General features: G+C 35.1%; 1 protein-coding gene across 3 annotated transcripts in view; it reads left to right on the forward strand.

Annotated features, from left to right (window-relative positions):
* IFT80 (intraflagellar transport 80) overlaps positions 1-25,050 on the forward strand; it is a 123,336-nt gene that overhangs the window by 9,761 nt on the left and 88,525 nt on the right. For all 3 annotated transcript variants that reach the window (XM_088025619.1, XM_088025620.1, XM_088025621.1), the window contains exons 2-5: positions 4,239-4,319; positions 6,742-6,965; positions 15,992-16,102; positions 17,805-17,873. In XM_088025619.1, coding sequence (XP_087881745.1) covers positions 4,285-4,319; positions 6,742-6,965; positions 15,992-16,102; positions 17,805-17,873 — 439 coding nt within the window. In that variant the 5' untranslated portion in view covers positions 4,239-4,284. The remainder of the gene's footprint in view (positions 1-4,238; positions 4,320-6,741; positions 6,966-15,991; positions 16,103-17,804; positions 17,874-25,050) is intronic.

Below are 25,050 nucleotides of genomic sequence, written 5' to 3' on the forward strand. Positions count from 1 at the left end.
GAAACAGTTTTATTCTAGGTGGCCAGGTGTACAGCAAAAGTTCAGATTTTTCTCCCACAGAAGCAGGGATGAATGAATATTGGAGGAGAGCCAGCCATTTCTCCCATTTCCTACCATCTGTCCCAAACTCTTAGCTCCTCCCCATCCAAATCCTACCACTCTACCTTTTGGAACTCACAGGATGTCATTGGCCAAATCTGCATTCTCAACCTTTACTCTGAATGATCCCTTTACCTTGGTAGTCTAAGTTAAATCTGGTTGTTTCCTAAGGAAATTGCTTTCCCCATGGCCCCTTCAAGTGGAGGCTATTTTGCCTCCCAGGATCCGTGTGTCAAAAGGCCTTGTTTCTCATTGATGTATCTGGACAATTGATTTTCTCTTCCTCTTTATAATTCCCTAGTCCCTTTAAACAAGTCCTACTAGATTAAACCATTCTCTATCCTTTATGCAGTCAGCTGCAGATCTCTTTGCAATTTTTCCTCATTCAGTGAATATTTTAGCACCTGGCTAGCTGTCTTTATCCTCTACCACTATTATTGTCATTATTCTCAGTGATGTAATATCCACAAATCATTCCATTCCATTCCCTGGCCTTTTAGTTCCCTGACCTCATATACCAACTTTCACAGTCTTAACCTACCTTATCATTACCAATGTCTACATTCTCTCTCAAAATCTGGTATAATTGACACATAATAAAAAATATTAAAAACTCAAATCTGAATTTTTTTTAAAGATTTTATTTATTTATTTGACAGAGAGAGCACAAGCAGGGAGAGTGGGAGGCAGAGGGAGAGGGAGAAGCAGGCTCCCCGCTGAGCAAGGAGCCTGATGCAGGATGCAGACTGGACCCCAGGACCCTGGGATCATGACCTGAGGTAAAGGCAGATGCTTAACTGACTGAGCCACTCAGGCGTCCCTTACATTTTTTTCCTCTTAAGCCCCACAGATGTTGACTTATACTGGGCCAAAACCAATTTATTAATGATTTTTAGTGGTAAAGCCATCTATTTCACATATAAAATTGCAAAATAGATCAATTTAGCTATACTGTAGAGATTTTCTTACAGTTATCTCCCCCACCTTAGCCACTCCCTCTACCCAAATACTATTGACTGGTCAGATCCTTGGTGACTGTGGCTTTGGGCAGAAAAAAAGCCTCAATGTAGTCCTCAGGCAGCTCTGCACTTCCCCAAATTGGCTATGCTCTAATACTTCCTTTCCCTTATACCACTATCCAATCTCACATCAGAATGCACATTTCCTTCATGCAGATGATCTCAGCTAAATAGGATGTATGGGGGAAAATCTTCTGAGCAAGGGAGAATCTTCCCAGTGTTGGAATGCCATGCTCTGATTCCTTGGCACCAGGTTTCTGAATGGCTGCAGATACCTTTCTTATAAAACCATACTGCCTTTACTATTTACATGGAATTGTAATTTCTTTGGTGAGGAATTATTCCTAATTGTCATGGATTTCAGCAATTTGAGGATTTTGATGTAGGATACATCATACTTTTGCCAAAGATCTTTTAGGTTTCTGATTACAGTTGTATATTCAGATTTTACGTATATTTTCTTATCTATTGTGTTGTCATTTCCAGAAGCACCAATTTGTCTGCCTTTATTGTTTTAAAATCCTTTTAAGCAGGGCACCTGGGTGGCTCAGTCGTTAATCATCTGCCTTCGGCTCAGGTCATGATCCAGGGAGCCCCGCATCAGGCTTCCTGCTCATCAGGGACCCTGTTTCTCCCTCTCCCACTTCCCCTGCTTGTGTTCCCTTTCTTGCTGTCTCTCTTTCTGTCAAATAAATAAATAAAATCTTAAAAAAAAAAATAAAGTCCTTTTAAGCTTGGTGAATTTGAATTATTATGAAAAAGCAGCATTTTGTAAATACTTTTGCTCTTTTTCCTATAATTAGAGAAGGTCTGATGGAAGGGAGGAAGGAGTTTTGAGAAAGGTGCTAAAGGTGCTTCTAAGGACCAAAAAGTAAGCCCTGGGAGGTGTGCCTAGGAGAGAGCAGTATTCTTGCTCTTGCTACTATACATAGATTCATACTTTTGAAGAAGAACAAATCTCCCTTAGTGAACTAACTGGAGAAGTGTTTCTGACCCTAGTTGCATATTGGTTGACCATAAAACTTCAGATTTTTTTCTGTGGTTTTAACAGTCCCCACCCCCACCCAGTCTAACAAATTTATGAGCAGGATAAGTGAAAAAGGTATTTTGAAATACAGCTGTATTTAGCACTTTGCTGATCTAAAAGTCTTCTTGGATTTGGGAGAATGAGAAATTATCTAAGGGAGACCCACTGAATACTTATCTATACTCAGCACCTCCTTTGATGTGATTAGCAGTAATTTTCTGCGCGAAGAGGTATTTTTTCCTTCAATTACACTTTCATTTGTTTTTTTCTTTTTAGGTTAGTGATATTACTCAGAATTCTGTAACTATAAATTAGGTTCAGACAATTTAGCAATTTTCTTGGTTTATATAAACATATATGAGTTATATATATGAGTAATTTATTTTTTTTAATTTTTAAAAAATTATTTACTTGAGAGAGAGCGAGCAGGGGGGGAGGGGCAGAGGGAGAGTGGGACAAGCAGACTCCCCACTGAGCGGGGAGCCTGCCCCTGGGCTCAATCCCAGGACCCTGAGATCATGATCTGAGCCAGAATCAAAAATTGGCTGCTTAACCGACTGAGCCCCCTGGCGCCCTAAGAATAATTTTTTTTAAAGATTTATGATTTATTTGAGAGAGAGAGAGAGAGAGAGAGAGAGAGTGTGTACATGTGTGCAAGCATGAACCGGTTAGGGGGCGGGGAGAGCCAGAAGGAGGAGAGAAAGAATCTCAAGCAGATTCCTTGCTGAGCTTGGAGCTCCACCTGGGGCTGGATCTCAGCACTCTGAGATCATTACCCGAGCTGAAATCAAGAGTCAGATGCTTAACTGACTGAGCCACCCAGGTGTCCCAATTTATATATATATTTTTGAGTTTTTATTTTCATTCCAGTATGTTAACATACAGGGTTATATTAGTTTCAGGTGTGCAATATAGTGATTCAACAATTCTATACATTACTCAGTGTTCATCACGATAAGTGTACTCTTTGATCCTCATCACCTATTTCACACCCCCCCCATAATCATCAGTTTGTTCTTTATAGTTGAGTCTGTTTCTTGGTTTGTCTCTCTCTTTCTCTTTCTTTTCCTTTGTTTGCTTTGTTTCTTAAGTTCCGCACATGAGGAGATCATATGGTATTCATCTTTTTCTGACTTACTTCGCTAGCATAATACTCTAGTTCCATGCACGTTGTTGCAAATGGCAAGAATTCATTCTTTTTTATGGGTGATTATGCACCACCTTCTTTATCCATCTATCAATTTACACATGGGCTGCTTCCATAATTTGGCTATTGTAAATAATGGTACAGTGAACATAGGGGTACATATTTCCTTTTGAGTTAGTGTTTTTGTATTCTTTGGGTAAATACCTGGTAGGGTGATTACTGGATTATAGGATAGTTCTATTTTTAATTTTTTGAGGAAACTCCATTTGATTTATATCTTCTGGTGACAAGGTTATTTGGGGGAGTATTACTCTTCCTTTTTCATATTTTTATTTGGCGATTATATTGTGATTTTTATGTAACTTTTATAAGAGATTTATTACCTTTTCCTTAAATAACGCACTTATTTTTCACATTGCCACCATGGCAACCATAAGTGTTGGGCAGTATATCTACCTCCAATCTCTATCTACCTCAGATTGATGATGTCATAATATTCACATGTGGGGTCCAGAATTGAGGCCATTAAAATTAAGGCCTTGATCCCTTGATTAGACCTTGGGAATTTATTCTAATGTACCATTCAATAGGACCAATGATGATCTGCCATTAAGGGGTTCCCAGTTTACAGAGTCTTTTGATTTGGCCCCAGGACAGCCTTTGGAAATTATTTACCTGCTCAGATTTAATGGTGGTCTGCACTTGTAGAACTGTTTCAGGCAGGTTGTAGAAGACCTCTACAACCAACCCAAGGCTTCCAGTCACTCCTTGGCAGGGTTAGCACACTGACTAGTTTTCTTCTTCTTTCCATGTATATGATGCCAACAGTATTAAAGGTGTTTTAGTGTCCTTGGAGTGCTAAGATGTTTTGTTTGCTTTTATTTTTTTGTGTACATGTGTTTGTTCTTAATGTAAATTTTATATTTTCCCCCTTTTATTTTTACAGTGAATACAATCAAGCTGCATTTTAAAATTTTGGTGAAAGTGGAGACATGAGACTGAAGATCTCTCTTTTAAAAGAACCAAAACATATCCTTTTGATACTTACAAACCTTATTGTGATCATCTATTGTTAAAAGTTTACTATATTGTATTCTAGTTAAAGAGTGGATTTTTTTTCATTCTTTTAATGGTAAGTTAGCTAAATTGTTTTTGAAATATTTGAGATCATGTTTTGCAGGTAATTTTCCAAAGCAAACTATTTGCTCTAAATCTTACTTTCAAATTCTTATTGACATTTTTCTTACTCTATTTAAGTACTGTGCTTAAGTACATAAAACACAGTTTTTGTTTAGTCTAGTAGGATCTTAAAGAGCGGCTCTTTTTTAAAAACCAAATAATTTCTTTGCTAGTGTGATTTAGCATGTTTTCATTGAGTTCTCCTTTATTTCTTCATACTCATGATAAAGTGGAGGATAAGCTGGGGAAATCCGAGCAGTCAGACCTTTATTATTTCATGTGGGAAGGTAGCGATTATAAATATTTTCTCAAATGCATGACCCTATATTTTGTTAGCAAGAATACCCAATTTTGTGTCAGGAAGATATGACAGGTCTCTCTACCTTCATTCTTAGTTACTTAGATTAGTGCTTCTATAAAGAATCAACTGTAGACTATTGCAGGTCTGTGAAGGGATAAGTACAGAAATTAGAAAGTAAGAGGTAAGAATTTTTTGTAGCAATTTGACATTGTCACAACATCCAGATATAAGATAATTTTTCTAATAATTCATTTTTATTTTATCTTACAAAATGTAGCTTTGAAATAGAGAAAAATGTGGTCCTTCATCAGAGATATCAAAGCACTGTTTAGACATTTGATCAAATTTTTTAAAATTTATACTCTCTTACTTATTTTACCTCTTGAGTGAAGATATAATTCCTTTGATTTCTCCTTAAATCCTTTTTACTGTCTTTTCAAAGTGTGCACTCAAGAGTTCACGCCATATATAATCTTAGAGATTTTGACTGTGTCTGTTTGCTTTTACCTTTTCAAGTTGAAGAGCAACAGTTTTTTTAAACTTTCTTAGTCTGTCAGTCCCCTCATTTCTCCCATACTCTTAGTTGACCTGATAGGTTGAAGATACGTCACACATGGCCGATGTGCACTTACAGCAATTTATATAATGTTTTTTGTTTTGAAATGGGTGTGTTGTGTATGTGTGTTTGTGTGTATTTTCTTCCTTTCTTGGTTTTATCTATCATTCTTTCTGTCTAATGTTAAGTTTTACCTAACACTGTTTAGACCATAGCAATTATATTGGAACAGTTTTTTCAGTAATGGTCTCATGATATCCAGGTCCTTTTGTTTAGATTATATGTTGAATATTCCAATGCTACTTTGTTATCTATTTTTGTAGACTCTTAAGATCTTCCTATAATTTCTCTTTTACCTTTTTGGTTATTGCTTTTGAAGTATTAAATCTTAGAGCATTCCAGAATAATTATAGCACATTGTTTCTTTTTCCTTGGAGTTTATTGATTGCTTAGATAAGCCAATAAAAAGCACTGGTCAGAAGTGGAGGAAGTAAAAGGATTATACAATAATAGCAAGAGAACAAACAACCCAACCAGGAATGATCTGGTAATACAGATACCCAGATATATGTAAGAGAAAGTTTCCTTGTAAATGACAAACTGAAATGCCTTCTCTATATACACAGTTCTGCTAGGGTAAGCAGCCTGTTCTGATGGAGGAACAGAGGGCTACTTGAGCTCCTCAATTTATAGAAATCCTCCTGATAAATCAGAGACCGAAAAAATGGGTTAAATAAAGTAGGAATTTTAGGATTCATATCTTATCCAGTGCTATGCATCGTGTAGGTGCAGTAAATTATAATTGAATTGTTTCCTGAATTTAATGTCAAAAAGTTTGGTAAGATTTTAGTTTTGGCAGTTAAGCTGTAGGTTTTTTTCTAGGTAAATTGTTATTATAATGTGTAATTTAAGTAGGTATTTTACTATTAGATTTCAGTCTTCTTTTAACACTTGATTTTTTTAACTTATCAAAATAATACATATTTCTTCTAATATGATATAGATCTATGTAGATTTAAAAATTATAGTTCACTTTTCTTCTCACCTATAACCCAACAGTTTAGTGTATATCCTTTCATACCTTTTGATCTGTTAGATGTCTTTGTGTATCTTTTGGCCTTATTTATGGAATCTTTTGTAACACAATTTAAAAATTTTCATGTTGTCAGATCTTTCTTTTTGTCCTCTTTTGGCATGTGGATTTCTTGCTTTCCATTCTTCTTACAACTGTCTTGATAGATGCTTATTTTCCTTTATATGGAAAAAATATGAAGTCATGAAATGAAAAGTATATTTAGAAGCTTGAAACATTTGACCCTATTTTACCTTTTTCTTATAATCTGCATCTGCAAATTATTTTATTTATTAAGATTTAAGGTTTTTGTGTGTTTAATATCTCCTTAACATGGTGGCACATCAAGAATTAGTAAGCTGTGTGGGCTGGACTACTGCTGAAGAACTGTATTCATGTAGTGATGATCACCAGATAGTGAAGTGGAACTTGTTAACCAGTGAAACAAGTCAAATAGTAAAGCTTCCTGATGATATTTACCCAATAGATCTTCACTGGTTTCCAAAAAGTTTAGGCATAAAGAAACAAACTCAAGCAGAAAGCTTTGTCCTCACAAGTTCTGATGGTAAGTTTTTAATAAATGTTATATGCTCATCTTTGTATTTAAAAGACATATTAGTGTGACATGCTTTTAGTTGTTTTACAAAGCTGATATTTGTAGATCTGCATACCTCTATCTACACATTTAATTCAAAATCTTTGTAGTCATTTGGTTTGTGTATAGGCTATAAAACTATTGTCATGGGAGAAAGTGAAGCTGGCATATCGTAGGATTTGATCTGAGCTTTCAACTTTACTTTTTCTGTGACCTCACAGAAAGTAGTTGTTAAGCTGTTATCAGTTTTGGTTTCTGATTTCTTCAAATTTAACTTTATAACATAAACACACTAAAAAAGATATGGACATACACAAAAAATATGGGCACAATGCAACATTTAGTAAGCTATTGAATATTGTCTTTATTTTCTAGTACATGTTAATTTCCACTCAATAGAGTTGGTGATTTATTTAATTTGACTGTAGCTTTATTACTGGTGAGTAAAAAGCATAATTTTTCTTTTTGTGGGAATGTTTTTATTTTCATTGAAATAACTTGAACTTTTTTTGTCTGTATTACACTTTACCTACTATGTTAATTAAAAATACATTCATCAAAAGTGATGGAAACTTACTTGACTAACTTATGCACAGATGTAGTTTTTTGGTTCACCTAACTCCAGGGGTAGATCTTCAACCACAGCTGCATTAGGCCCTTGTTCTCACCATCTGTTAGATGGGCTGTCCCCACAAGGTGAGCGTGATGGCAGCCAGTAACCCAAGGCTCATCCTAGAAAAGAAATGTCAGCAGAGAGAGTGCTTCTTCCTCAGTATCTTTTGCAGACAAGTTGCAGAGAGAGTCGTGGGCGAGCTTGGGTCATGTGCCAATGAAAGAATCACTTTAGTCAAGGGAATGGGACACTGACTGACTGAACACAGTAGGCCTCAGGCCACCATGGAAAAGGAAAGAGAAAGAGAAGAGGGCTTTTGTAACCAGAACAGGGAAGGGATGTTATGGCAAAGTATTGAATCAGATTTTACTTCTTTTACAGACAGAACTTACGATAGTTTTTTTTAACCTTATTTTTCTGAATCTTGATTAAATGAGATACTGTGTGAAAGTAGCTGGACTTAGAAGATTGACTGTGAACCACAGCTAGAATTTGTTTACCTCAGATGATAAAACAAAGGGTTGACTTTTTTAATTTTGTACTAATTTTAATACAACTTTTAATTTTGATATAATTTCACATTTGCAGAAAGGTTGTAAAAATTATAGAAATAACTCCTGCATATCCTTTATCCAAATTCATTTCCTGTTAACATTTTGTCCCGTATACTTTATCCTCAGGCTCTATCCCTCTCTCTCCCACACTTCACTACACACACACACACACACACACACACACACACACACACACGCTTTTTTTCCCCTAAGTATTTAAGGGTAATTTATAGACGTGCAACAGGCCCCTTTTACCATAAATACTTCAGTGCATTTCCCAAGAATGAGGATTTTCTGTTATATAACCATGATACATTGAACAAAATCAGGAAATTTAACATTGATGTTAAGTTGAATATACAGTTCATACTCAAATTTTAACAATTGTCCTAGTAACATCTTTTATAGAAATTTGTTTTTTCTGGTGCAGAATAACATATTGCTTTTGTCATATCTCTCTAACCTCCTTTAATCTAGAGTCTCCTGTCTTTCTTTTATGATCTTAACGGTTTTGAAGAATACAGATCTGTTTTTCCTTTATAGAATGTTCCTCAATTTGTGTTTGTCTGATACTTCCTCATAATTAGATTCAGTGTACACATTTTTCAGTGTACAATAATTAGGGCATCACATTGAGAGATTCATGATGCTGGTTTGACCCATGATTGGTGATGTTAACTTTGTTTAGTTTGAAAGGTTGTATTCACTAAAGTAATCTGTGAAGTTACTATTTTTACCTTTTATTTATTTTTATTTTATTATTTATTTATTTATTTTTAAAGATTTTATTTATTTATATATTGACAGAGAGAGACACAGCGAGAGAGGAAACACAAGCAGGGGTAGTGGGAAAGGGAGAAGCAGGCTTCCTGCCTAGCAGGAAGCCTGATGCGGGCTCTATCCCAGGACCCTGGGATCATGACTTGAGCCAAAGGCAGATGCTTAACGACTGAGCCACCCAGGCACCCCTATTTTTACCTTTTAATAAATAATTTGTGAACGGATACTTTCAGACTATGTAAAAATATTCTTTTCCTCCTTACACTTCTACCTACTATTTTAGCGTCTATTGTTGATATTTGGCTGAATCATTTATTACTCAGATGGTTGCTAAATGGTGATTTTTAAAAAAAAATTCCATAATTCCTTCCATATTGATTAGTTGGCATTCTGCTGCAAAGAAGAGTCTCCCCTCTCCTACCCATTTATTTGTTTACTTATGTCAGATTAGACTCATAGAGTCTTTATTTTATTTCTGTAATTTTTTGATTTTGTTGTGAAAATTGTCCCAGATTTGGCCAGTGGAGCCCAATCTAGCCAGGTCCAGTGAATTTTTTGGGGGGGTGGGGTAGTGTTTTCTCATCATTTTTTGAGTATTTCTTTGCTGGCACAGGCTATTTGAGGCTTATCTTGTACTTTCCCAATCCCAGCCCCTCAAATCATCCGTTTCTCCAAGGAGACCTGTTCTTTTCTTGGTGCTTTAAAGCTTGGTGCTTTAAAAACAAGATGAGAGTGCTGGCAAAGCTCATTTCAATGAGGTGTGTTTGCTTCAAGATCCTTTCAGAGAGCTAAGAAATAGGAATATAAATGTATATTTATTTAAATATTTTATTTATTTATTTGACAGAGAGAGAGATAGCGAGAGCAGGAACATAAGCAGGGGGAGTGGGAGAGGGAGAAGCAGGCTTCCCGCCGAGCAGGGAGCCTGATGCAGGGCTCGATCCCAGGATCCCAATCCCAGGACCCCGGGATCATGACCTGAGCCGAAGGCAGACGCTTAACAACTGAGCCAGCCAGGCGTCCCATAAATGTATATTTAAAGACATAAATATCTACAGCTATTTCTTTTTCTCTTTCTCCTGCCCTTCTTCCCTCCATTTTCTTTCCTGCTCTTTCCTTTTCTCTTCTCCTTCCTTCCTTTCCATACTAAAAATCATGAGTTCCTTCGATGCCACCAATTCAACATTATAGGGTTAATTCCAGTCTTTCTTTTTTTCATACTTGGAAATAGGGAGCCTGGCTCCCATTATTATTTTCAATATGTTTACTCACTTGTTCAATTCTATAGTACACAGTAGGTTGTTTCAGAATGGCTAATCTACACTACTGTAAAAAACTAGAGTTTAATATTTGTTTACTTCTGTTTTTATCTTTATACTGAATATATAGAGTCAAAGTCCTGTGTTCAAAAGTTACCTGCATTTCCCCCTTCCTTAACTGTTATGTTAGTCACTTAAAATACAGTTAAATGTATTATTTGTGTTTGTTTTCTACTTAAGGTTTCCATTCTCCCCCATCCTTGTTGATTTGATTATTTTTTGAATATGTAAAACATTAACATGGATGGCTCCACAAAGACAAAACTATATTAAAAAAAGCGTATTCAGAGCAATGTCACTACTACCACCCAATCCCATACTCCTTGTTTCTGTTTACTCCTTGTAGGTAAACAATCTCTTTGGTTCTGATTTATCGTTCTGTGTTTCTTTTGGCAAAAGTAAACAGATACATGCATATTTTCTCATTTCACTTTTTGTATTACACAGAAGGTGACATACTGTATATTTTCTTTGCCTTTTCCTTTTTAAATGCAATAGTATATAAGAATTGAGTTTTGTCTGGTGAATATGGACAATAAATATAATTAGTCTTGATAATTTCTGTTGTCTGAATGTTTCTCTGAATTAAGATCACTTAATTACACCCAACTAAAGAATAATTGCTTGGGTCTCTATTTCAAATTGGTTTTAGAGAAAACACTTTCTGTGAGGGAAAAAATTTTAATGTAAAAATGTAATTTAAGAGATAAATTTGTGAGATTTATTTAAATATATAAGTATAAATATATTATGACTCTTGAGAAACTATAGAGAAACATTTAATTTTATTTTTAGGTTTACTGTATAATAAAACAAATAACATTACATGCCACAGCTAGATGTGGAAAGAAGTGAGAACCAAAGCAGAGTAGTTGAGTATTTTCTTCTAAGCTAGGATGATGAATATCTGGGAACTTGTGAAAGAGAGGGAAAAGTATGATAGATCAAAGAAAAGAAATGGAAGGATAAGATAGAAAAGAGCATCCAGAAATGAAAAAGAAATGTTCAAGAAAAAAGAAAGTAGTTGTCAATGGGAGATGGTCAAGGGGTTTTCTGTCAGATAAACATTTGAGGTTATTTTATATATCAGAGCTATATTATTTGTTAACCCAATACTTAAAAAATATACTGTTCTGGTTAAAAAAGTATATAACATGAGATCTACCCTGTTAACAAGTTTTTAAATATACATTGTGGTATTGTTAACTATATGTACTTTTTAATTTTGTATGATGTTAACCCAATTCTTAAAAAATTTTTCTTAAAAATTTAATTTACTGCTCAGGAGTTTCTCTTTTGTAGTTGCCACCAACTTTCTTTTCTTGATTTTTCTTCCCCAATGTTGGCAGAGAAGGGTTACAGTTTTTGAGTTTGTTCTTATTACTCTTCCAGTGTTCCTTCATCATACCCCCTCCCTCTTCTGTGTAGTGGTAACATTCCAAAAGAGATCCCTGAGATTTGGTGGCAGGTCCTTAAATACATAAGGCAGACTTTTGCCAAGTGTTTTGTCTTACCAATAATTCTCTCCAACATTACTACTTCTTTTTGAATATTTCATGCAGCTGTATGCTACTTTTTAGAAGAGATATTTGACAATGTATTAAGATTTACATTTATAAAAAAATACTTGAATTATATAAAATGCATTAGGGGAATTCTGGTGTAAAGTCTTTTGTAAAGCTGTTAAATACTCTTTAAATTACATTTACTGAAAGATAATTTTTTTAATACATTGTATTAGATATCTTAAGATAATTCCCTTATTTTCTTAATATGTCTATTTAAAAATTCCACTTTAAAAAGATTTTGTGTGTTCATTTCTTTTATCATAAGTTGGTGGTTGGTTATAGATCTCTGGCTTTTTGCAACCATCTGCCAAATCATTTCTGCTATTAAGCAGTATGCAAAAGTGCTCATGTGTCCTTTTTCCTAACACCCTATTCCAAGCCCTTTCATGTTTCCATGGACATTTCCTAAGGCATTTCTAACTTTAAGAAATGTGTTTTATATAATTTTAATGTTTCCTCTATTCTTCTCTCTCTTTTTTTTTTAAAGATTTTATTTATTTATTTGACAGAGAGAGACACAGCGAGAGAGGGAACATGAACAGGGGGAGTGGCAGAGGGAGAAGCAAGCCTCCCACAGAGCAGGGAGCCCGACGTGGGGCTCTATCCCAGGACCCCGGGATCATGACCTGAGCGGAAGGCAGCTGCTTAACAACTGAGGCACCCAGGCGCCCCCCCCCCTTTTTTAAAGATTTTATTTATTTGACAGAGAGAGACACAGTATTCTTCTTCTCTTTTATAACATTTCCCTCTTTTTAAAAAGTTTATTTTTTTTCTTTAATGAACAAAAGGTTAATTTTCTACCTTAGGATTTAAATATCCATGTTTGTTATCCAAATCCACTTTTTTGTTCAGTAAATCAATACATTAATATAACCATATTGATTATATTCTCTTCTCTACCCCACCCCTGGCAAATAATTAGAAATAAATTCATCTCTAGTTTGGGTCTTGCATTTTTAAAAGATTATAGAAAATTTGGAGAGAAGAAACAAAATAGTTAAATGGATAATTATGGGCTTAAAAATATTTGATATATGGGGGCACCTGGCTAGCTCAGGTGGTAGAGCTTGCAACTCTTGATCTCAGGGTCCTGAGTTCAAGTCCCACATTGGGTGTGGAGCCTACTTAAAAACATTTTTTTAAATAAAAAATTAAAATATTTGATATATAGTGTTTTATATTTATGGTTTATTCTGGGTGTGCTATTCATGTAATCTGTAATCAGACAAAATACAAAGTCCAAAGATTTATTGAGTGCCAAATCTATGCAAAGAGCTGGCCCTAGTTGTCCCAGTATATGTCTTCTGTGAGGTCATGGGAAGCAAGAATAATTTTAGCACTTGTCAGAAAATCAGTATTAGGTATTTTAGGGTAAGAAATATCAATGATCTAAATATATAAAATTTCTCAAATATGGAATAGATTGAAAGGAAATTTCTGGATCCTTCATTTCTGGTTTAAGAGTTATTTGGTTAATCTCTTTGGTGATGGATTCATCCATTATCTGCAACAGTTGTTTATTATGCAGGTATTCTGTGATAGGCAATATGCTAACATTTAGTGAGAACAGACCTCAATAAAGTAAACAATGGCCATAGGATTAGCTTTCCACTTACTGTATGTCATCTTTACAATTTCCTCTTTTGAAATTTGTTCCCCCTTGCATTTTCTCTGTAAAGCAATGCATAAAAAGTATATCCCAATTAATTTCAAGTTAGTTTCATGAAGAGAATAACAGTTGAGTTCAAAGTAATCTTATTACATTCAAAAATGACCCAGCAATAAATATAAAGTTAAAAGGAAGGTATGGGGAAAAGTAGTTGCTGCTAGTGGGTAGTTAGATGAAGGAAAAGGGTAGCTTATTGTAGAGGGCCTAGAAAATGAATGATGAGAAAAAGCTATTAGATGGAATGAGAAAAAAGAATGTCAGCATAGTCTTTTTTTTTTTAAGTTACGAAATGGTTACTGAGTTGGTCAAGTTTAACAAATGCTGATTATGTGAAAGCACTATTGCAAATAAAAATATGACTAAGACACGGCCCCCTGCCCTGATACAGATCACAGCCCAATAAAAAAATGCTGTAACAGAGCTGCAAATAATGCTCACTGTGTAAAAAAGAGGAAATGACTTTGTTGGTAAGAATGGGTACATGGTTAGTAAAATAACCAAGGGTGCTAGGTGTTAAATATTTCAAAGCCATCTGTATTAGAGTTTTCCAGAGAAATGTTTTAAACCATCTCAAGTATGTATATTTTTTAATATTTTATTCATTTATTTGAGAGAGAGTGAGAGCATGAGCAGGGGGAGGCAGAGGGAGAAGCATACTCCCCACACTGAGCAGGGAGCCTGTCACGGGGCATGATCCCGGAATGCTGGGATCATGATCTGAGCTGGACGCAGACACTTAACCAACTGAGCCACCCAGGTGCCCCTGTTTTAGATATATTTTTAATGAATTGTTAATATTAAGACAGTCTTGAAAAGCCTTAAGTTAAAAGTGAATTCAAACAAAGTAACTTCTCTGAGTTAAAATTTGATTAGGCACGTGATTTTTTTACTGCAAGATAGATTAGATAGATAGATAGATAGATAGATAGATAGATATAGATAGATTTGAGGGAAGTTTCTCATGTCACTGTACTTAATTAAAATAATTATTATGAGCTATGTATTACTAGATTCCATGATTATTCAAACCCACATTATTTCATGATCTTTTCTCAGCTTTTTTTTTTAAGATTTTATTTATTTATTTGTTTGTTTATTTATTTATTTATCATAGAGAGAGAGAGAGAGAGAGCACACAAGCAGGGGGAGCGGCAGGCAGAGGGAGAAGCAGCCTCCCTGCTGAGCAGGGAGCCCAATGCGGGGCTCAATCCCAGGACCCTGAGATCATGACCTGAGTTGAAGGCACTGACTGAGCCACCTGGGTGCCCCTTTTTCTCAGCTTTCTGTAGCACTTATTCTTTGCACAGTTGATTTGTCCCCTTGACATCTCTTAGTTTGCTTAGGTCCTTAAAAAGTTGTACTTTTTACCTATATATGTGTGAGCTTTTTGAGAACAGCAATCAAGTAGCCTGCTCCTTTTTGTCTACCTAGTGCCTGGCACAGTGTAAAATCGGATAAAGCAAGTATTTTAAAATTTGGAATTATCAATTGTTAAATTAATTAAACAACAAGGCCATTCAACAGAGGTGGCCCTAATGCCTTTAGCCAGCGTGAGCAAACCAAAATCTAAGTCTGTAAACACCTCAAGTCTTTGAAACTGAAACCTAAGGATAACAAATCACAAACAGCTAACTAGGCCTTAGGCTATAGCCAATCAATAATTTCCTTCCTTTGCTTCCACCTTTTCTCTATAAAAGTCTCTTCCTCAGCAACTATTGGTGAAACACTCTACCACTTTTGGTTTAGTGCTCCCCATTTGGAAGATTTTTGCTCAAATAAACTCTTAAAATTTTTTGTTAGGCCTCAGTTTATTTTTTTATTTTTTATTTTTAGAGAGGGAGAGAAGAGGGGAGGGACAGAGGGAAGGAGAGAATCTAATTTTTTTTTTTTTTTTTTTAATGAGAGAAGCAGGGAGGAGGGGCAGAGAGGGAGAATCTTAACAGGCTCCATGCCCAGCATGTAGCCAGATCTTACAATCCTGAGATCATGACCTGAGCTGAAATCAAGAGTTGGATACTTAACAGACTGAGCCACACTGGTGCCCCTGCCTCAGTTTATGTTTTAACACCATTTAACTGTCCTGGTTCCTGTCCTCTATACCTTTTCCAGCTTTTCTATAGCCTGCAAAAAGAAAAAAATAAAGCAAGACCACAAAACTCTGCTTAATTAGAAGGCTTTCTTGACACTGCTCTTAGCCCCCTTTGACCATATCCCAGTGGAGTTTTATTGTCCCTCTGATCTATCATAGCGTCATATACATACTTCTATTACACTACTTGTTTCAAGGTTTTATAATTTTGTTTTTGTGCCTATTTTCCAATAGATTTGTTTTTTCCTTGAGAGTAGGAACAATTATTTGAATAGGAATATTATTTGTCCTTGTGTCTCCAGTGCCTACCACCATGTTAACTAGTCTAGTAGTAGGTACCTGTTCAAAAGATGTTTATTGATTGAGTAAATTCAAATAGATTTCTCAAGTATAATTTCTTTTAGGTAAATTTCATCTGATTTCTAAGTTAGGAAGAGTGGAAAAAAGTGTAGAAGCTCACTGTGGAGCAGTTCTTGCAGGAAGATGGAATTATGAAGGAACAGCATTAGTTACAGGTAAGTTGTCTGCAAAAATGACATTTTAAATGAATTTTTTAAAGAAAAATTTTCACAGAATCAATATTTTCTTTCGTAATAGTGTCTTTCATTGTCCAAGAGCAAATAATTGACACAGCATTGAACTAGGCTGCTAGATAATGTTATAATTTAGAATGTCATATTAATTATTAGTTTTCATATATGACTTACAGAGAATGTTCTGTCAAGGCTTTTGAAATGGTCAATTATGGGGTAAATAAAAGTTGTAATTCTTTAAAATTTTAAAGTTCAAAATATTTAACTGACCTTTACCCTCATTCCATCGCTCTCCCATCTCCTGCCCTATTCTCATAAGCATTTCCATCTTCATCTATGGTATTAGTTATCTAATGTTGTCTAACAAATTACCCCAAAAGGTAATGGCTCTTAAGATAATAAACATGTATTATCTCATAGTTTCTGTGGGACAGGGAATAATTTAATTTAGCTGGGTGGTTCTGTCTCAGACTCAAGATGTTGGATAGGGTTGCAGTCATGTTAAGGCTTGACTGGGGCTGGAGGTTCTGCTTCCAAGATGGCTCACTCATATGCTCTTGGCAAGAGGTCTTAGTTCCTTTCTGACTATTGGCAGGAGGCCTTAGTTCCCCACCACACGGGCTTCTCCATAGGGCTGCTTGAATGTTCTAACATAACAGCAGGCCTCATAAGGGAGTGATCCAAGAGAGAGAAAGATGGTAGCTACAATATATTTTATGACCCACCTTTGGAAGTCATTCTACCATATTCTATTAGAAGCAAGTCACTAAGGATAGCCCAAAGAAGAGAGAAATTAATCTCCACCTATCAAAAGGAAGAGTAACAACGAATTTATGGATATGTAATCAAACTACCTACCTATCCCCTGGGCTTTCTTTTTTTTTTTTTTAAAGATTTTAATTTATTTATTTGACAGAGAGAGAGAGATAGCGAGAGCAGGAACACAGGCAGGGGGAGTGGGAGAGGGAGAAGCAGGTTTCCCGCTGAGCAGGGAGCCTGATGCAGGACTCAATCCCAGGACCCTGGGACCATGACTTGAGCTGAAGGCAGACGCTTAATGACTGAGCCACGCAGGCGCCCCTCCCCTGGGCTTTCTTTAGGACTTTTTTCAGTGAGTTGTTTCCTCTCCTGCCTATTTTTTCAACTTGTCCTTTTCCAGTGGTTTCTTTTTCAGCATATAAATGTGTTCACATGTCATCCATCTTGAAAATTGAGAAGAATGAAATAAAAATCCTGCCTTTAACAAATTCTCTCTAGAGAAGTCTTTCTTTCTTTCTTCTTTTAGGCAAGCTGTTCAAAGAAAAGTCTACTACTTCACTCCATTCAGTCCCCAACTCACTGGAATTTGCCTGCAACTCTTCTTATTGCACTGAAAGCACTTGTCTTAGAATTCTAGGATGGAGATTTCAGTGAAAATGAAAGCATTATTTGAATAATATACTCATAAGTCTTCTAAGATTAAAGGAAAAAATAGTTTTTGGCATGGAAGTTAGGCTACTCTGATAGAATTTTTTCAAAGTAATTGCAATTAAATTTTACAGTTATGAAGCACTGTCATTTAATGAGTAAATTGTGTCTGAATTTTAAATATGTGTTAATATAGATATACTGATTTTATATGCAAATTTAATGTTTAAATTTATTTCCTATAGCTAAAAATATCAATTATTTTTTCTCTTTATAGTTGGAGAAGATGGACAAATAAAAATCTGGTCAAAGACTGGGATGCTGAGATCAACTTTAGCTCAGCAAGGTACGTTTATTAGTCAATTAAGATATCTTAATAGTTCCCTTTAAAAACTATTATAGTTCCTAAGATTGATTTAGGTAAGGTTCAAAGCCTGAAATCTCTTATTTTTTTAAAGATTTTATTTATTTATTTATTTGAGAGAGAGAGAGAGAGAACGCACATGAGTTGTAGGGGGAGGGGAGAGGACGAAGGAGAGAATCCCAAGCAGACTCCACTGAGTGGGGAGCCCAATGCAGGACTTGATCTCACGTCCTGGAGATCATGACCTGAGCTGAAATCAAGAGTTGGATGCTTAACCAACTGAGGCAGAAATCTCTTATTTCTATTTATACTCTTACTTTCCATGTTGCCTGATAGGCCATGGTAACTGTATTATTTGAGCCAAGAAATATAAGAAACACTCAAGGGCTTTTTCTTTTTTAGTGAGTCTATATAAATGCAGTTAAAGGCCGATGATTCTTTTTAAAATAATTCTGAATCCTTATGAGCATATACTACCTGGTAGGATTGGGTGTCTAGTTAAGTAAATAATAGTAATGGAAACATTAGGAGTAACTCCTTACTTTAAAAGTCTTAATAACCTCATAATATTATCATCCTTTCTAAATTGTATTTTACATTTGATATCTGTACTAATGTAGGGGAACAGATACCCTGATGGTCCAAAACTTAGTAAGCTGCAGACACTTAGAGTAGCATCTCAGTTTTCCATGTTAATTGGAAAGAAGTGCCCATAGAGTTAGTTCAGTGGTCATTCCTGTCGGGATTTAGATTACACACGATTTTTTCTTCTGTGTGTGTATAGCAGATTTATTTTCCTAATTAGATTTTACCTAGAAATAGTAAAGCAGTTTTCATGTTGAGCTGAACGTGTATCAGATGATCTTCAAAGACAGCAGACTATTCTTGAAAAATATATAATAAAGTTATATTGTGAAACGTCTCTGGTAACGGACTTCCAAATTTCCAAGTTTCATTAAAAAAATTTTTTTTAAATATTTTATTTATTTATTTGACAGAGAGAGAGAGAGAGAGCACACAAGTAGGGGAAACGGCAGGCAGAGGGAGAGGGAGAAGCAGACTCCCCGCAGAGCAAGGAGCCTGATATGGGGCTCGATCCCAGGACTCTGGGATCATGACCTGAGCCGAAGGCAGACGCTTAACGACTGAGCCACCCAGGAGCCCCCAGATTTCATTTTTAAGTCACGTTTACTCTTAGGATAGTGTTAAAATAGTTACATTTCTTTAGCTACCCATTAGCCAAATTTTAGCAAAGGGTAACCGTAAATACTAGGTAGTGGTTATCTAGGTAACCATAAATACCTGGTAGTGGTTATCTCCTGAGGTTAATATTTGAAGCACTCCCTTAATTCATTTCTTAATGATTGGATATATAGATAGAAAAAGTCATGGTCATCACCTTCTCCTCTAATACAGAAAAAGCATTAATCCCAGTTGGTTTTATTTTGAAAAATTTGATTTAGTTTAAAAACAATTCTTACTGGGACCTATGAGGAGTTATTTTTCCTTATTAGAGAAACATAATATATGGGCCAGGGATAATTATAATTAAGCATTGTGTATTTTAATTATAGGCTAAATTGTATTATGTTGTATATTTTAATTATAGGCTAAAATTGGAATAGAGTAATACTGCAAACCTTTGAGGACATTTCCCCCACATTATATTCAAATGGAAGAATGGAATGACAAAAATGGAACCTGTCTATAATGAATTTAGCAAAGGAGGTGAACTGGAAATATAAATAACTGTAGCATAGGCGGGATGTTTTTGTTATTATAAGGTGCTGTGAGAGGACAGGAAAGCAGAGATTATCACTTTGGGGGGAAAGAAAGTATCAGAAAGACTTCCTGGCAAATATCGGAATATATTTTTTTTTTCTTTTAGAGGGGGGGTTCAGGGAAGGGCAGAGGGAGAAGGAGAGAATGAATCTTAAGCAAACTTCACGCCCAGCGCAGAGCCTGATGTGGGTCTTGACCTCACAACCCTGAGATCATGACCTGAGCTGAAACCAGGGGCTGGACGCTCAACTGACTGAGCCACCCAGATGCCCTTGGAATATCTTTAGATTGAGCTTCGAAGGATAAAGAAATTAGGGAAGGAAATGGGCTTGTTGGCAATGGAGTGGAGCTGTGGAGGAAGTTAGGTGATCAAAGGCATAGGGGCAAACAGTGTAAGGCATGGAAATCAGGTGAATGAGAGCAGACCCCTTGGGCCAGAGGTTAGGCTCTATAGGCTATATATCCAGAGGGACCAAGACATTGATAGTGTTGGATGCTAAATGAAGAGGTTTTGATTTTATTCTATGAGCATACCAAACCTTAAAAAAATAAGCAGAGGAATAAGAGATAAAGACTATCTCTTAGGAACATAAACTTAGCAGTAATATGTAGAATAAATTAAAAGAAATAGATTAAATGGGGTAGCCAGCAACAGACACATGAAAAGATCTCAACATCACTGACCATCAGGGAAGTGCAATTCAAAACCACCTGTCAGAATGGCTAAAATAAAAAAGACAAAAAACAACAAGTGGTGATGTGAAGATGTGGAGAACAAGGAATCCTCATGCACTGATGGTGGGAATGTAAGTTAGTACAGCCACTGTGGAAAATAGTATGGAGGTTCCTCTTAAAAACAGAAATACCATATGATCCAGTAATTCTACTACTGGGTATTTACCCAAAGAAAATGAAAACACTAATTCAGAAGGGTATATGCATCCCTGTTTACTGCAGCATTATTCACAATAGTCAAGATATAGAAGCAACCTAAGTGTCCATCAATAGATGAATGGGTAAAGAAAATGTGGTAAAAATGTATAAGGGAATATTATGCAGCCATAAAAAACGGATGACGTCATTTCACTTGAGACAACAGGGATGGACCCAGAGGGTATTAAGTGAAGTAAGTCAGAGAAGGACAAATACCATATGATTTCACTCATATGTGGAAACTAAAAACAAAACAAAAGAATAAGCAAAAAAGCAGAATCTGACCTATAAATATACAGAATAAACTGATGGTTGCTAGAGGAAAGGGGATGTGGGGATGGGCAAAATGGTTGAAGGGGAGTGGGAAATATAGGCTTCCAGTTATGGAATGAATGAGTCACAGGAATACAAGGCACAGCACAGGGTATATAGTCAATGATATTGTAATAGTGTTGTATGATGACAGATGGCAGCTACACTTGTGGTGAACATAGCATAGTGTATAGAGAAATGGAATTACTGTGTTGTACACCTGAAACTAATGTAACATTGAGTGTCAGCTACACTCAAAAAAATTAAAAATAATAACAAAAAAATAAAATGAAAAATAAATGGGGGTGACCAGTAAGGAGATTATTGGAATGTTCTATGCTAGTGTGTGTTGAGGCTTGAACAGAGACAGTGATGATAGTTGAAAAAAAGTGAATAGTTCTTAGTGGCTGACAGGAATGGATATCCTGTAAGAGGTAAAGAATTCAGAGAGTAGAATAAATGAGGGGGTATGTGTAGAGGGATGATAGTTTTGAATGTGTAGAGTCTGAAGTCTTTGCTGCAAGTGGAAATATTGTGTTAGGGTTCAGAGGTAAAGGCTGAAATATTAATGTGAGAGTCAGTTATAGAAAGGTGAAGGTGAAAGGTGAAGCTATATGGTAAGTTGCAATCCACAAGGGAAAAGTGTCTGAGGATAGAAACTAATGATACAAATGCATTCATTTAAGCTTTTTCTCTTTACTAACCCAGTGACAGATAAAACCAGAATTGCTTTTTTGTGGAATAAATCCCACTTGATTGCTTACTGTTAATATATGTCCCTACATATAGAATGAAAGGGAAATAATTCTTGGTTTTTTAATTCTTGATGATTTGTCAACCAAAAAAAATTGAGTTCCTAGTATCATGAACAACACAATAAACAACTGGTTGCTTATTGCATTACAAAGTAATTTCTAGTAGTAGTAGGTAATAGATAGTGCTTGTATAGTATCAGACTCTGCTCTAAGTACTTAACTTATGTTCACCCAATGTAGACTTATATTGCATTCAAGGCAAAGATAGCTAATACTTCATTGTAATAGTGAAGAGTTTGTTTCAAAAGCATTCTTAAAACATGCAAAAACATTTTTAGGGGCTACTTTTTAGTATGAGTGTGAAAAACATGGTATATTTGACCAGGTACTTCCTTAAAACAATCGAAATACATTTTTGTCTCCTCTTCTGTGGTTTAAAATGCCTTCAACAGGTTGAAAGAATTTAGATAATTTGTTTTACAGAGAGATAAGGGTCTGACATTTAACACAACCCCAGGTGCATGTGGTTTCTTAAAAAATGTCAAAAAGGTCACATGATCTTAGTGTACAAAGTCAGAAAAACAAGATATTTTTGAGTGTCTTAACTGAAATGGAACATAAATAAAAATTCCCAATATAAAAAGCAAGAAATTATTTAATTATTATGAAACTACTTTTATTTTTTGTCCATTTTTTGGGGTTAATGTTAGAATTAATAACATCACATAATTTGCTAAACTTTTTGTTGAAAACTTGTTTAACCTGAAGGCTATAGTTGTTATTTTCATACTGAGTTTGCAAAGTGAAGTGTAGCACTGAGAGTAATTCAATGCTTTAATAAGCATGTTTTAAAAAAAATACTTGAAATATTACAGGTTTGTTTGAAATGCAAGTGGGATGGATTTCATCATAATAAAAATCATTTTCTTTATGAAGCTAATTTTTCCACTTTCATTAATGATGTTCATCAGAACTACCCAAATTGGAAGTTGTGTAATATATCTCCTTTTGGAAAAGAAAACATTCATATATACAGTAGTTTTACACTTAACATTTTATTATAAATATGAGATGAATATAATGAAAACTTCTCTTAGTTCTTGATGTTATATCCATTTTAAATATTAGTGGTTAGGAAGATTGAACTAATGAGACTTAGCTATTAATCTTACCTCTCATAACCCCATAGTTAAAAGCCACATGTTATAGCAAAGGAATTACTTAACTTTTCCTCTATAATCCTATTTTGTTTTATACTATAAGTTCTTATATCTGTTTTTTAACATTATTATGGTTTAAAAAATATTTTATAATCAAGAAATGAATAAACTCCCAAGTCCCAAAGGGAAGATAAGTATTCTGAAGATTTATAAGGTTTATAAGCAAGGAAATGGTGCACAGCTGACTTAATGAGGCCACAAATTCGATGTTAAAGAGGACAAAAGCGTCCCTAACTCCTCATCCTATACCCCAACTGTGCCTTTTACCACAACTAAAGGGCTAGAGTCACATCCTGTATAACTCAATGGGAGTTGTATTTACTGAATTATTTCCTTGGGGGTAGATGTTTGTCATCCTTTAATGTACACCCCAGGAAAGTATAATTTTACTCATTGTATTCATGATGATTTGATAGTCTAATTAAAATATATTAATTTACTTTTTTTTCACAATAATTACAACTTATAATAATGGAAATAAAGAAGATACCTATAACTCTACCACCCTATCAAAAAAGCATTCAGCCTCTATTCCCTTCCTGTACTCATCAAGAACCACATTTGAAATATCTGAAATTTTGATTTACATTTTCTGGGGAGTTTATTAGAGTTGAATCCTGTTTGGCAATTTACTTGTGAAATCCAGGTCAGCTCCTGGCTACTTCCAGAGAATATTCCAAGATAATGTACTTACCAAGAACAGAAGAAGTACCTTTTGAATGAGGTTGGACATTTGTCAATTCCTCTGATACAGAACAATCCTAGATGTCATTGACTGAATAGCATATTTAGACCCAATATAATATCTAACCTAAATCATGAAAGGCATGCTTCAGGGGTTTTTTGCACTAGGTCTGTTGTAAGCTAAAATTTTAAATCCCTTAAACTACTGAGACTTGCTCACAACTGAATTATATTCTGATTGGGAAGAAAATGGCATGAAAGAAGAAGGGTGCCACTCGTACACAAGCCTTTATCTTCCTGAAATTTACTCTCTGTTGATTACTGATTACTCCCTGTTGATTAGCACCAGTTGAATCTCCCATTTAAATGAACAGTGAAATCTTATTGATTACCCATAAATCCTCAGATTCAGATTTCATTTTACTAAGAATGTCTTACTCATTCACAGAAAGTAAACTGCTACAGTAGTCTGACTTAGGAGTTCTAGACAATTTTTGAAAGCAGTTTTAGAAATATAAATGGATTGATATTTCATAGAATAATTGTATAACCTTGATTCATTTTCCTAATGGACGGTAACTGGGTCAGACAGTGGAATACAGATTATTTAATGCTTTCAATAGGTATAATATTCATTTTTTTTAAAAACTAGGTTCAAATAAAGTATAGGCTTCCAGAAGATATTAAATAATGTGGAAAGTCGTTCAGTTAAAAAGTACCTTCTCTAAATTCCTATCCTAAGAAATTGAAAACAGTGTGAAATTTAAAGTAGTGTATAGAATGGTACATAAGTCAAACATGTACTTTCCCCCTGAAACTGTAAGTCAACTTCATCCTGGTTATGGGATATCTGAACCCTTCTTAGCCTAGCTTTCAGGCCAAAGCCACACTTGATAGATAGCAGAACTTTCCCTAATCTGATATTTAATTTGCCATTTATAAATTCATAGATAGGAGGGATAGATCATTTTGGGGTAGGGTGATTTCTGTCCATTAGAGAACTGCTTAAGCAGCAGATGAGTGGTAGGTATATTTCCTGTAGTAGCCTCAGGAATGAGAATTAATCAATAAGGTAAATATACCATGTATATTTTTGTATGGAAAATTTAAGTCAACTTATGGATTGAGTCAGTTTAAGCACTGATTGCTGTTGGTGGGAAATGATAAATCATGACTTTTCTGATACTTTATATCTTAAAATAATAAGGTATTTATTTTTATATATGCTGTATATATATATTATATATATTTATATGTATGCTATATTTCAATAGCGTACTATATTGAATTCCTAAAAACTCCCATCATATTTTCTAAGCAAGATCAAAATTAGTTAAAAACATAGTGTTTCAGTTGCTTACAGTAGATTTTCAATGGTCAGTGTGTTTCAGTATCAGGCTATGCTCCAATTTGAAAGGACCATTGAATAAGAAGGAAATTAAATGATACCCCACATTGCTCTTTTGATCCTCT

The sequence above is a fragment of the Eumetopias jubatus genome, unplaced genomic scaffold (genome assembly GCF_037043125.1).
Source record: "Eumetopias jubatus isolate StellerSeaLion01/CBP00866 unplaced genomic scaffold, mEumJub1_p1.0 scaffold_1, whole genome shotgun sequence".
Taxonomy (NCBI): domain Eukaryota; kingdom Metazoa; phylum Chordata; class Mammalia; order Carnivora; family Otariidae; genus Eumetopias; species Eumetopias jubatus.